General features: G+C 32.3%; 2 protein-coding genes across 5 annotated transcripts; both read left to right on the forward strand.

The window, feature by feature from the left end:
* The first annotated feature begins 1,413 nt into the window (after window positions 1–1,413).
* On the forward strand, window positions 1,414–12,075 carry LOC141446647 (retinol-binding protein pinta-like). 3 transcript variants are annotated; one of them, XM_074113256.1, is made up of 7 exons: window positions 1,414–1,883; window positions 2,076–2,182; window positions 2,265–2,370; window positions 2,926–3,078; window positions 3,747–3,857; window positions 3,930–4,035; window positions 11,553–12,075. In XM_074113256.1, exons 1-7 carry the CDS (start codon window positions 1,860–1,862, stop codon window positions 11,633–11,635), a joined length of 690 nt encoding a protein of 229 aa, XP_073969357.1. In that variant the 5' UTR covers window positions 1,414–1,859; the 3' UTR covers window positions 11,636–12,075. The 3 variants fall into 3 exon arrangements, with proteins under 3 accessions (XP_073969357.1, XP_073969355.1, XP_073969356.1); XM_074113254.1 differs by having other exon boundaries at window positions 1,425–1,883; window positions 2,023–2,182; XM_074113255.1 differs by lacking the exon at window positions 11,553–12,075 and adding an exon at window positions 4,884–5,287 and having other exon boundaries at window positions 1,432–1,883; window positions 2,023–2,182.
* LOC141446646 (uncharacterized) lies at window positions 6,879–11,329 on the forward strand. 2 transcript variants are annotated; one of them, XM_074113252.1, is made up of 7 exons: window positions 6,879–7,396; window positions 8,880–8,980; window positions 9,072–9,324; window positions 10,248–10,310; window positions 10,390–10,479; window positions 10,706–10,800; window positions 10,874–11,329. In XM_074113252.1, exons 1-6 carry the CDS (start codon window positions 6,908–6,910, stop codon window positions 10,796–10,798), a joined length of 1,089 nt encoding a protein of 362 aa, XP_073969353.1. In that variant the 5' UTR covers window positions 6,879–6,907; the 3' UTR covers window positions 10,799–10,800; window positions 10,874–11,329. The 2 variants fall into 2 exon arrangements, with proteins under 2 accessions (XP_073969353.1, XP_073969354.1); XM_074113253.1 differs by having other exon boundaries at window positions 6,881–7,396; window positions 8,880–8,956.
* Window positions 12,076–14,230: the final 2,155 nt, after the last annotated feature.

Raw genomic sequence — 14,230 nt, forward strand, 5'->3', positions numbered from 1 at the left:
CAAAAACATCTACTAACCACTGCCTATGTGGTTCTATTTTTTAGGTAGTCTTATCTATTGTTTTATGCGTACTAAGGATTACCACAAACTGTTACTTTTCTTTGGGCAATCTTTCTCTTTTAATTTAAATAATGTTATAATTTCCAATCTAATAAAACTATTGTTTGGCCAAATTAAACTTCTTTGCCTCAGAATATTAATTTTGTATCTTAAAAAAACGGTGTTAGTTAAATTTTAGTTTTAATTTTTATTTAATTCAAGATTAACTCACACACTATTTCAATGAATAATGATGATTTTCAGATAGAAAAAGCCATTGAGAAAACTTCCAATGCAATCATAAAATCATCTTTTGTTCCGAATCAATTACTAAAATAATGTATTATTTAGTTATAATATTTAATATGCATGTTCGATGTCGCAATCTGCAGAATAAAGAACTTTTTATTTAAAAAAATCTATTTGCAAACCTATTTTTTTACATAAACTTGAATTTGTATATATTTATTAGGAAAAAATTATATCTAAATTAATTTAATACAAAAAGTAATGCTAAAAAACGGTAAAAACTAAAAGAAAAAGGAATTTAAATGGTAAACTAAAAAATAGAAAGCCGTTTCACCATGACGATGGCCTTTGGTTCCACTAGTTGCCTTTAGATGACTCGTGCTGCCGTTTCAACTCTTGTAAACTTGCAACACTCCAAACTTTGGCGGCCACTTTTAATCTTTTTTTTGGGTTTGTCTTTTTATTTCTTCGTATTTTCTTCATTTTTTTTTAAAAGATAAATACAACATTATCAATTTTTATTTTTTAATGTTTTCACATTAATTAAGAGTTGAAAGGAAAAATAAATACAATGTTATTAATTAATTTTTTATTTTTTTTAAAAATAATACACTTTTACAATTTTTTAAAAATATTTACAAACGTCAAAAAAAAATTTTGCCAAAGGCAAAAAATGCATAGCTGAGCTTAACACAGCTGCAACTTGACAAAAGATCGAAAAAGCCCAATGGTGAAAGAAAGCACTTGATAAAAATAAAAAATACTACATTAAAACCTCAGTAGGTAATTAGAATTTAATTCCCATGATACTAATACTGTTTTAAATATAGAATTTTTCTGTTAAAGTATACCTTTTTTCATGGAAATTAAACGATTCTGCTTTCAATTTTCCTAAAGAAAAAAAATAATAGGGTTCAAAAAGTTTACCTATAATCGAAAAAAACGTGGTAGAAATAAACCTACTGAGTAAATATGTACTATTAAATAAATTTTTAACAACTGAAACTATTTAAACTGAATAAAATCAAATTAAATCTATTTGGTTATTTATTTTATATTTGACCTTATCAATGTGTTTTATACGTAAAGTTATCCGGAACAATACTATTGGCTACTCAGTATCTACATCTATGGGTTGATAACATTATTAGATATCTGTCAAATTGACTGCGTCAAGTGAAACATATAACCCTTATCTCTGATAGTTGATATGTGAGGTTTATAAAATAGAGATTGACATTGCAAGCAAATAATAAATTTCACTAGTTGAAAATCTGACCTAGATATGACAAGTTGATATCAAAGTTTAAAAAACTGCTGATAAATTTGAATGTACTTTTAAAGCATTTTCAAGCTTTTTCTTTTTATCAGTGTAACCTTATAACGGTTATCTGTTAATAAATTGTAAAGCATAGAGCCACAAGTGGTTGTTGGATTAGTATCGGTCGTAATGTATAGCCTAAGCACAACATTAGATTGTAAAGCTATAAACTATACTCAGCAAGTACTGAATGAAACTCAAGAAGCCAAAGAACAAGGTTTAGAGGCGTTAAGGAAATGGTTAACAATAAATGCACATTTACATGCTAAATCAGGTATGATTTATTTTCACTTACAAATTGAAAATAAGCAAATAAATATTATTTAAAATACAAAATATGAGTTTTTGGATCTGATAACATACAAATAAAATTATATTTCTGTTCAAAAACATCTTTTCCGGATTATATGTAGATGATTACAATTTGATTCGTTTTTTACGTGCTACCAAATTCAATTATGAACAGGCGCAAAAGAAAATATCAAATTTTTATATACTTAGAGGAACTGCACCAGAATGGTTTCATAATAGGAACCCCAATCTTCCAGAAATTCAAAAACTACTTGAAATTGGGTAAGTATCGTATTAAAGTTTTCTAATCATTGCTGTTTGAAACATTGTTTCTTGATTTTTTTTTTTCATTGTTTTAAATTAGAGTATTTTTGCCCTTGCTTGAACGAGATGACAAAGGACGAATGATAATCTTCATTCGTGTCGCTGCTCATAATCCTTATTTACACAAACAGGATGATGTATTTAAAGTAAGTCAACTCAGTTTGATACAAATTTAGCAAAAACATGAATCAAGACAATAAATAAATAAAAAGACAGTAATAAAAGTATGTAGAGGAGAGTGCATTATCCACTTAACGTCTCTGTAGGTTTCTTAGCCTAAAAACATAAACAACTCAATACTCCACATCCCACAACTCTCAAAATCTACGACATAGTTGTTAACAGAGACAATTATTCTAGCGAAGCCAATAGCAGCCCGGCCCTATCTGCCGAAATTAGGAAGGGAACCTGAAATTGTGGGAAGCTACCACGAGATAGTGGAAGATGTTATCTTCTTGGGAAGGTTGTTCAGGTACCAGAGGAGTCCCAATAAGTCTAAACCTCTCTCTTTTAATTTACCTCGAGTCTGGGCAGTTACCACGAAGGAAAAAGGTGTTGACTCTTAACGTGATGAGTGTCTAATCTGCTGTCGATGAAATTAGATGTAGATCTGTTTGATCGCAGTATGCGTCATCTCTTTCACAATTAAAATATATACATAAATAAATAGAAAAAATTAATAATATGACCAACTTTTTTAGGTGGGAATGATGACTCTTGACCTAGCCTTGGATAAGATGGAAGATGTCTCGGTTTACGGAGTAGTAGCGATATTTGACATGGACGGTGTTTCGTACGGACATGCCAGACAATTAACCACGTCGATGATCAGAAAGGCTGTTCACTCTTGGCAGGTAGTCCCTTATGTATATCTGTATTGCTAGTCTGTTTTATTCTATTGGGAATAGGGAAAAAAGGCATATCAGCTAATTCTTTAAAGTATGATCCATTGTTATTAATCACTACAACCTGTCTTTGTATCATCAATTCAATTCATTTTTTGTACAAAGAACAAAGGTTCTTTGGGAAAACAATCACCATACTTTTATTTTGTCTTCCGTTGTAAAATTTTTGCTTCGCATAAAAAGAAATCGTTATGGATTGGAATAAGTAACTGATCCGAAGAAGCAAGTTCTCCATTGTAAGTAGGGCGAGAGATAAATTAAAACTTTAGCACGTTTTTAGGCAGTCTGATGGCTGGGAACCGTCTTTTGTAGTAAAGAATGGATTTGATAAAAAAAAAGTCTTTAAATTTTGTTATTTACTTACTGTCAAAGATAGAGGTACGTTCTTCATGGCATCTGTTACTTTCAGGAAAACGCTTTTCATTAAAAGCGTTTCGTGAAGTACCATGACCGCACACTCCTCGAGATCTTCGTCCACCTGTAACATTTCGTACATATTTCAAGCTCGAAGATAATTTTTAATCTAGATTTTCGAAAAAAGTAAGGAAAAGTGGAGATGGGTCTGCTAAGCTCTTCGATCAACCACTTGTTCATAGCAAATTGTAAAACTTTTTCAGGATTGCTACCCAGTACGAGTGAAAGGGCTACATTTTATAAATTCCCCTGTATACATCAATGTTGTCCTGAACATATTCAGGAGATTTATGCGACAGAAAATGAGGAGTAGAGTGAGTAATACAAACATTTTATTGGACAGTCAAATGTAAGACGGATTGATGCAGTTTTAGTCTTTTTTTTAGGTTCATGTGCACGGATATGATAGGAAATCTCTTCACAATATAGTGCCGAAGGAACTGCTGCCTGAAGAGTATGGGGGCAGCAATGGTAAGCTGCAGCATTTGATTGGTGAGTAGTGAATATTTGATTAAAGTGCTTATCAGCCCTACAACCCCTAGAAGAATAGTTCTTCATTACGGATCGTGGTATTGCCAGGCTTTATGATATACTATACATTTTGCTTGTCTAAGGATTTAACTTGGGTTGGGTGGTTGCATATAGGAATATACCCTGCTCCTTATTCTAGTCGCCCAAACTTTCAATCGGGTTATTGGGACCTCAGCGGAATAATTGTTTTCCTCGTCACTCAACCATCCTGCCTTTTTGATATCTCCCTTTTTTATCAATTTCTTATCTGAAGTCTTCTTTCATCACTTTCCTCCATAGCAATTTAGTTATCTTTTCTAAATTACAAAACAAAAATCATCAAATTTTTATACTTTATATTTGAAAAAATAAATGTGATAAAGTTTATATTAGCAGATTGCTGATTAGCTGCTAAAACTCTCCAGTATCAATGTAGAGAAAAATAACAACATTCAGGAAGATATTGGATTCTCCTACTTGAATTCGGTAAACAGGAGATATGTCGGGCAATAGTTTCCGTTGTGTTTTTGACAGGTACGCCTGTTAAAGGGCCTGTTCCGAAGTGAGTCATTCAAAGAAGCTTAGTTCAACATCAGGGGTTCTGTACTTCAAAATTAAAACCCTTTTTTTTGGAGAGAGGAGTGTGGAGTTCCTATTGGCCTTCGACTTGGTTTTCGGTTCTGAGACTTTTAGTACAATCTTTCTGTAAGACTGTAAAGAGCTTATCTACTCTTCTACCGATAAGATTTAAGTGGAGTCAAGAGTTGGTTAGATTCAATGTGAGCCGAGGTTTTTAAACCCGTATCCCTTAATAATTTAAAATATTTCAGATTTCTGGAAGAAAGAAGTTAGCAGCAGTACAGCTTGGTATGAGCAAGACGAAACATACAAATACTTAAAAAGCTGATTGACTTTTTTAAAAACTAATGCTTGAACTTAATGTTTGGTGCTATGGAGCTTTAATTTTAGCAGATGTTTATAACGATCTAGAAATTTAATTATTATTTAATCAGAATAAGTTGAAACATGTGATCCTTTTTTCTTTTTTAAAATGAATGTTCTAAAGTTCAACTGAAAGTGATCATGTTTCTATTTGAGGTTTAATGGAGTTTTGTAAAACAATCCAATAAAACTAATCCACTGTTTTCTTCATATTCAGAATTAAGTTGATATTTGATAAGTTATCGATCTTTTTATAGGGAATACAGCTTCTATTAATAATCTGTAACAGAAATTTTATTTTATCAACCCAGACCCCATGTTATATTATATAAGTTTCAGTATTAATTGCTGTTTGTTTTGGTAAGGTAGATAAACAAAAAATAGATAAATAAGATACGCGGATTTCAACAAGTAAGAAATACCGCCTGCACCAATTTGTATCCCAATTTGTACCTGCTTAAATTATAGACGAATGTATTGTCTGTGGAGCTACTTGTCTGATTTTCATATTTTCGGGATCAAAGAAAACAATTTTTTTTATTTAAAACAATTTGGGAGTTCCATGTTGAAACTATTTATTTGATTACTTGCTATAATGAATTGACTTTCTGCTTACAAAATTCAATTTGGAATAAAAAATAAGCACCTAACATAAAGTTAGTTTTGGGTACACACAATACGGCGCACTGCAACTGACGAATTTAGCGATTTAGCAAATAATTGGGACAATGTGTATTTTCAACAATTTTATGTCATTATTTACTGATTTTTTTCCCTCTAACAAGGGTGGGAAGTCCTTGAATCGCCCACATGAGCCCCTCTTTAATTTTATTGCTCCCTGGTGCAAAATAAAGAGTAATTAAAGACGTCAACAAAAGTACAAAAAAAAACAAATAGAATGAAACCGTAAAGCTGTGAGATGTTAGTTATTGATCAGTTTTGGGAGCCTAAATGAACAGCGTGCCTAATGTCTTCACCTCAATTAGGAGTATATAATACTAAAGTTTACGAAATATATAAATAACTCCTCTATTTATGTGGCACGATGTATCAACTCTTAAAAATAGTTCAGCCGTGGTATAATTATTTTGGAGGCAGCAATCTAATTTGATGACAGTCACGGCTCAGGACCGTGCAAGTAAATTATGCCCAATTAATTTACACTTAATTTTAGATGAGGATAGAAAAAAAATTCTAGGCTTTATTTCTTTATTGCCAGGTCTTAGTTGAACCTTGGTTTTTGGTTAGTACTATTTTACAACTAAAGTTGGTCTGTTTTTTTCTTTCCAAAAAAATATTTAATCGCTGAGAGTTCAACTTAAGACATTTGGTTTTCTCAGGAACGTAACAGTAAGCGTTTGGTCATCATCAGTCTGACGAAAGTGACACTGAATCAATTTTTCAGATTTTTTGAAGATGGTTTGCGGTGTTCTTAAAGTGACATTTTAAGGTGATTTTTTTTTCCAGCTCAAAATGAATTTACAGGGTGCCCAGGTTTTTGGAAACTTCGTTTCTGTAGAAAGAACTAAATATTTTTCAATAATACAAAGAATAAAAGTTTGAACCTTGAGAAGTTCTTATTCAAATAGAAGAGCGTCACTGAAGAAGTTTTGAAACATTTTCTCCCCATACACAGAAGTCGTCAGAAAAGAAATATGTTTTCATTTACATAAGGATGTAGAAATTTGTGAAAAATACATGAAGTAAACCTTAATTAGTAACTGTGAATAGTTTGAGCAGTCGTGACAATGTTTTTTACTCTTCTGACCGATAATTAGATTCTAACTGCGCAATAAAATACTGAAATTTTGTTGTTAAATTTATCTAACAGGAAATTAGCGGTTGGTTTGTCGCTAAGTTTTATATAAATATAGCGATTGGTGGAGGAAGAGCGGGGTCAGTGAGTGTGGGCATGGCAGAGAGTGTGGTGCTCTATGTGAACTCCACGACCAAGCTGTGCAGATACTTGGGACTGTTTCCCTTCTATCTGTCCAATGAAGGCCAGCTGATTGTCTCCAAATTGTGGTCCACCTGGGCTGTCCTGGTGCTAACAGTGTTCACATGTTCGTCTACTTATTCACTGTTTGCCTTCGAAGTAAAGAGCACCAGTGCACTGTCCGTGATATTAAATTATTTTGAATTGTTTATATTTCTTATCCTAATTTGTGCTCATTTAATCTGGATATTTGTGAATAAAAAACTGTTGGAAGTTTCATTTCGTCCGCTGCTTACCCTAGAACTGGAGTTAATAAAACCTTCCCTCTGGCCCCCGTGCTTAGCTTACCTAGGAATATTTGGTTTAACTGTGATGCAATGTTTAATGTTCCCCTCTATCAAGCACATCTATGTCTCTATTGTTGACTACACACAAACTGCCTTTGCTTTTGCCGTTATCTTTCAGGTAAGTGAGTGTTCCATTTGTGAGTTTCTTAGTGAATAGTCGGCGATTTCCACTAATCTTACTTTGCCAAAAATTTTTTTAAAAAAATCGCTTCTTCTTACTGCTATTCTCAAGATTCTAACTCACAAAGTTTCTTCAAACTTCGAACATTAAATTCTTACAACATTGTACTTTCATTGAACAGAAATGTACCTTAGTAGGGAAGCTTACACCAATCCCTCTCAAAAACGAATTTTTATAGAAAAATGATAAAAGTACACTAGTTATAAATCTGTATGTAAATAATTTGTACAGGAAGTTTACAGTAATCCTGGGAGCAATTTTCCAGGAAATTTCAAAAACGTGCGGGTGGTAATTCCGGTTCAGAAATATTCTACAAACTTCATTTTAGCAACACTTTTTAACATTACTTGAAAAAGTGAAAAGGATAAGCAACGAACATTATACAAAAATGGCACTTGGAAAAAAATAATAAATGCATGAAAGAGTAAATGTAATACGCTCTCTGCAAAACTGGTAAACCTTTCCTAATATGAACTTGAAGATTAGAATAATGACTAATATAAAATACAAATTACTATTAAATTAAATTTAACTAACAATAAATATGAATAAGTCAAATTAAAACTATTAATTAATTGGCGACATCTTTGAACAGCTGTAATAAATAATTATACAATTCAGTTTTTAATGATGCCATTGGTTAAAGTTAAAGGTTAAAGAGGACAAGAGAGCATGCTTGTTCATTGTATCCAAAATGTACCAAATCAGTTTAAATCGCCTTGCGCAAATAATTTCTTAGTAAATGATACTTCTAATACAACTTCATTTTCGATCCAACCTGTTACAATAGAGAAAGTCAACGATTAGCGACGAAAGGACTCGGCTAACCAGTTTAACAATTTTATTCTCATTTTTTACGTGTTTTTACCATTCTGATTCTGACTGGTTTCGATTTTCGATCTATCTTTAGGGATTCGCTTTTTATTGGTGGCTTGAAACTGAAAGCCTACTTTCCTCATCCTGTGAAAATAAAAAATAATAATAATTAGAGACAAACTTTTAATTAGTTGCTCCATGGACTTTGTAATACCAAATTAGTTTTAAGGCGAGACAACAAATCAGAAAATGTTATGTTTCTAAAATTAACAGAGAAATTTTAATTGTTCCTGTTGAAACGAATTTTTTGTTATCACACTATCAGCCGGAATTAGAAAAGAATCGTTGGTAGGATGATAAGACCTGCCATATATAACTGTATTAGCGTAATGGAAGTTCTGCAATTATTCTCTTTAACGTTGTGTTTAAAATGAATCCAAGAGATCAAAAGATGAACGCAGAAATTAACTTACTATTTTAAACGGCAAACAACTATATTTCCCTAACCAGTGTAGTTCACACTTAAATTAAAATTAATATTGAACTTTTTTCTTTTTTGCAGCACTATTGTTAAATCCATGACTCATCCATATTTTAATCTCAGTTCACAGATCTTCTACAGATTTATCGCCAAGCATTTATAAAACTGGCTAATTCGTGTAGAAAATGCGAAGAAGTAGGGTATGTGGCCTTTTCTCGTTTAAAGTTATGTAAATATTTGTCTTCATAAATATTCGGTAAACTGATGTAGATTTAAATAACACCCAATGTGATATGACTTTTTGGTTATTTGCAGGAAACCTTTCCTTTTACGTCAATTTGAATTAAATGAAGAGGTGGTGGACTGTTGTGAGACATTAAGTTACTGTTTTGGTCCGGCATTACTGATCATGATACTCAGCTCCTTCATTATCATCAGTTCCAGCTTGTTCGCCGTCTACGATTTTTGGTCCGACAAGACTGAGGTCTCTGTGAGCTGTGTTTGGATAGTGCTTTACCTCTGTCAGTTCCGCCATCTCGTCAATGCGTGCGAGAACTCGAGCGCCGCGGTAACCCTACATTTTGCTTTATTCTTAACCTCTATTTTGTATTCTATGTTTTTACAATCTAGTTTGATTAAAAAACCGGGCCAGAGAGAGCGTTAATTCCCCTAGAACTTACCAAGTGGTAGAGCAAGACCACATGGGATCTCCTCTTGGGGGAGTGGTATTTAGGCAATTACTTATCTTCAATCAGACTGATCCTCTGAGTTCCTGTTGCGTCTCTTTGAGCCTGGATTTTTATATTTAAAATTAAGGTGTAGAAGCTAGATACATCCTTCCCGGGAATCATTGTGCGTCACAGGCACTTGGGAAAAGTTTATCCCAAGGATTCCAAGATTGTAGTTTTACAACTCTCGTCTTTTTAATTTCGGATGTCATCAAAAAATATTTGGGAAGAACGTTGCGGGATGAGATATTATGGACACCATCCTGGTATCCTTAGTTACCAGCTTCCTCTTTTCGTAGAATTTGTGTGACGAAACAGGAGTAGGGGAATCCTGTGCAGAACATCTAGGGAGCGTTTGAAGGGGTGAGTTTGCATCAGGAAGTGGTTGTCTCCAAAAGAACTGCCGACTGCAACTGCTCTTTCCTTATGGAGCCTGTGGGTGAGTTTTTTCGCCACCAGGGGCTTCCGCATTCAGTGGTTTCACTTGGCGCCAGTCGAGCACAATAAATCTGATCGCAGTACAGAATCAACAAAAAATCGCAATACACATGTGGTTCTGATATATTTACGGTTTCGAAAATTTGTCTCAATTGTAGAACTTTCTTTTCAGTGTTTACTTAACTGATCCAGTACTGAACAAATGCAAATAATAATAAGTTATGTACGATTTCAAAATCCAAAATTTTACAAACGTCAAATTCTTCCCAAATTACTGTAAACCTTTACCCTTCCCGAATCATATTTTATTTGTACAATTTTCCAGGCAAACCAGTTTTATTCCAGCCTATTGCAAGCTGTAACTAAAGATAACCAACTTTCAAACGATGTGAGCTAGACAACATTATTAGGAACATGAAAAATGAAAACTACATTATTTAGGATAATGTGTACTTTTTATTTTGCAGCATACCTTTGGTTTATTGTTAATGATGAGAAAAATATTGAAGTTGACTGCATTCGGATATTTCTTCATCGATTATGGTATATTCTGTTCTGTAAGTACTCTCTTTTTTTATTGCTCTTAAATGTAGATGATCGCTAGAGTCTCAGGATAAAGTAAGCAAAAACCAGCAAACTATTGTTTAGAAGATTGTTCAAGATTACTGTAGTTATTCCAAACCTACATAGAAGCAAACAGTGAAAATCAGAATGCTAAGTTAATAGTTTACCTTCACAATAATAGCAAGAAAAAGTGGTATGTTTCACTCTTTTATTTTGTAGATGCTGGCAGCTTCAGTCACCTACTTCGTCGTGTTTATAGAATTTAATCACAATGCCAGTGAACGGAAAGCCGGACCCACGGATCTTATCTAGATGTAGGCTCACTCTATTTAAGAATTGAGAAATACAAACAACTAGCTGAGGGCTCATAATTAAAAATGTTTTCAGGTTATTGTTTTAGTTGTGACGCGGGCTTGAGCGCCCTGACTTCAGCTAAAACTCATTATGGCCCCTTACAGACTGCTCTTAATCACTGCTCGCTAGCGGGTAGATCAGTCTGAGATCTTGAACAGGACATTTGGCAAGTTGCCGCCCGCTAAGCAGCATAACAGCTGAACATTTACTAACCTTATGACCCGGGAAGGTTTGTGTCGAGAAGTTTCTAGTGACGAGAGAATACGTATGTATATATGTATATTAATAGAAAATGCAACTTTTCACCTGTTATGATCTATGTAATAATATTCTAGAATTTGATGTAATCTATTTAAACGCTCTTTTGTAATTGCTTCATTTTGTATTTTAATAAAATGTTACAGAATTTGTTTGATTTTGATCGACATTCAACGAAACGTCAATGAAAGTAGTTTATAAAATAAATAAATATATACATGTAGACGTCTTTTTCAGTTTTTCATTTTGAAAAACCTATCAAGTTTCCACTATTTTGACTCGCATTGGTATTAGTATTAGAACTAATTTTCAAATTATTTTAATTCATAAAAAAAAAAAAATTATATACTTACATCAAGCAGATGTAACTTGTGACATGCTGTAAATACTTACAAATGTAAGTTGTTTTTACTTTTTTTTTTGTAATTAAGTGCAGTAATGCCTATTTTTTCAGGCGGGCTTTACGCAACTACCAAATTAAGATGGAGAACGACTAGCAAACATACTTACCAAGAAATTTCAGATATTAACCATTAAATAAAATTGAAGGCCTAGATTGTCAATCGAACCTACACCACAATTCATAGTATTTAATCAATATAAATGAACGTAGTTTTTATTTAATTAAAGCCACAGCGTTGAGATGTATTTTTAACTAAATGCTTTTAAGAATTAAACCTAGTTTTATTAATTTAAGAGTTACCTTATTTGTCTAAAAATTATAATTTATCTAGTTTAGATATTACGATTTTTTAAAGAAATTTAATATTTTAACAAAATCAATATTCTGATAAAAAGAGGTTTAATTTAGCCAAATAATGCTTTTATTAAATTGAAAATGCTGTAGCCTATGATGTACCATTAACGTTGAATAATTCAATCAAATTTGATCTTTTTTTCAACCTAAATTAGAACTACCAATTGTCAATTGGATTAATTAGCCTAAAACATTAAATATAATTTTCAAATTGTTCCAATTTTACCTTTCTTGAATGAAACTAAAACTTTGCCATGAAATTTAAGTAAAAAAAAAGTATTGGAAAGCCCTGGATAATAAAGGTACAATGGCTTGACTGCAATTTCTACCACTGAGCTCATTTCAGCGGCTATTAGACACCAATCAATCTTTAGGTGCCCATCGCCAATGAGCCATTTTTTTTGGGTTCAAGTTTTTATAGCCCAATCAAAATAAAGGGAAAAACTGGCGAAGAACAAAAAGGAAAGATAATGAATTATAATAAATGACACCAACCGAACATCATTTTTAATCTGCAATATGCAACAGTTACATTGAAAAGTAATTTTTATTTTAAAAATTTGATGTGTTTATTGCATGACTGTATGTCACTGCAGCAGAATTTCCATTCGCACATAAAACATACTTATACATTATTTGATTTTACAAATAACAGTCGAAGTAAAAACGAACTAAATTATTATTTATTCATTTTATTGTATCTTTTATGAAACTAGAGAAAAACTTGTTTGTCTTCCTTTTATTCTCCTTAATTCTTTTTCTAATTAATTTAAGATTTCATTTTGTTTTGGAGTAATGAAAGGCGAACACGTTGTTGACTTCTGTATTTTGATTTCTTTTTTTAACCATTTATGGAAAAACTAGTCTTTAAATTAATAGAAAATGGAAGTAACCGAGTAGAAATGAAAAACAATTGGAACATTCCGTCCAAAACAAGATGCAAGAATACAACGACCGGGCAAAATAACGCCACAATTTTTTCTGTTAGCCGAAAATTGAATCAATTTAAAGAAAAACGTAAGTTTTTCTAAAGACATTTATTTTAATACATTTTCATTTTTAATATTAAATTTAAATTTCTCATTAATATTAAGTTTCTCATTTTAAATATCTTTTAATTTCATAAAATATTTGCAACTAGACCATAGAGAATGGAAATAATCTCATTGCTCTCCACTTAAGATTTATTAAAATTTCGACGCAAAAAATTTAAAAATTATTAAATAAGACAAATTTAATTTGGCACTTATTTAATTTATTGTTATTATCATTAATATATTATTTCTTCATTTTCTATTTGCAGAAGTGTAGTTTAAAGAACATTTATAATATATTAGATAAACATTGCATGCCTCTTAAAAATGTTTAATTATTATACTTTACTTTAGACAAGGAATTCTAAAAGCTACGCAACTAAGAGCAGTTTATTGTCCCATTTTTTCTTTTAATTTATTTTATTTCTGGATTTTTGCTTTCACGAAATATACTTTTTTTATTTTTAAAAATTCTAATTTTTTAAGTACTTTTATTCTATTAGATTGCATTGGTTTTTTTGAAAATTACTCTGGGTGTCACGAATATGAAATATACACTCCTCTCTGGAAGTTAAGTTTTTTGTGCAATTTTGTCTAAAATCAATCAAACATGGGATTGTAATTAAAGTGTATGCAATTCGATTTATTACAGCTGATACTTTCATTGACGTAAATCAACACTTCCAAACAGACAATTTACAGAAAAAGAATTACTCATTTTGTCCTCGAATGTGCACTGGCAAAATGCTTTTTGGGAAGCTCAATATACTAAAGTCAAGCTGACTGATACCGCGCTATGCCGGGAAATATCAACGATTTTTCCTGAGATAGTCGTTCTTCTTGATGCTCGAGCGCTGTCGGTCAACTTCAGCATGACCTGAAACATCTAGTTCAGTTCTAGCTGATACCGTGAGATAATCGAGAAAAAGATCGCAGTATACCTCTATAGCAGCACAGGAGAAATTTAGAAACCTGAGAATATACCAAGGATGTAGGACGAAATGACCTGCCCAGGACCTTGCCAAAACTACGGATTCCTGAGGGATGTAGGTCTTGAAGCTTCAGAAGAATGATGAGGTGATCACAGTAGATTAGTAGGAGCAAACGTAAGAAGATAAGCCAAGCGCAACCTCAAATAGCACATATATTTGGAATGTTCAGCTGGTTGTAGACAAGAAAAAGAAGGTTACACAAAACCTTCCGAAATAAGAGTTTAAGAGTTCCAGAGTGATGCGTAGACATTTTCATTCATAGCACCCAATGATTTCACTACATAGAGGTACAAAAATAGGCATTGCTTTGTTTTCTGTTTAATACATTTCTGTTCTACTTTAGGTTTTG

The sequence above is a fragment of the Rhodnius prolixus genome, unplaced genomic scaffold (assembly GCF_049639745.1).
Source record: "Rhodnius prolixus isolate KJV_2025 unplaced genomic scaffold, Rpr scaffold_7, whole genome shotgun sequence".
Taxonomy (NCBI): Eukaryota; Metazoa; Arthropoda; class Insecta; order Hemiptera; family Reduviidae; genus Rhodnius; species Rhodnius prolixus.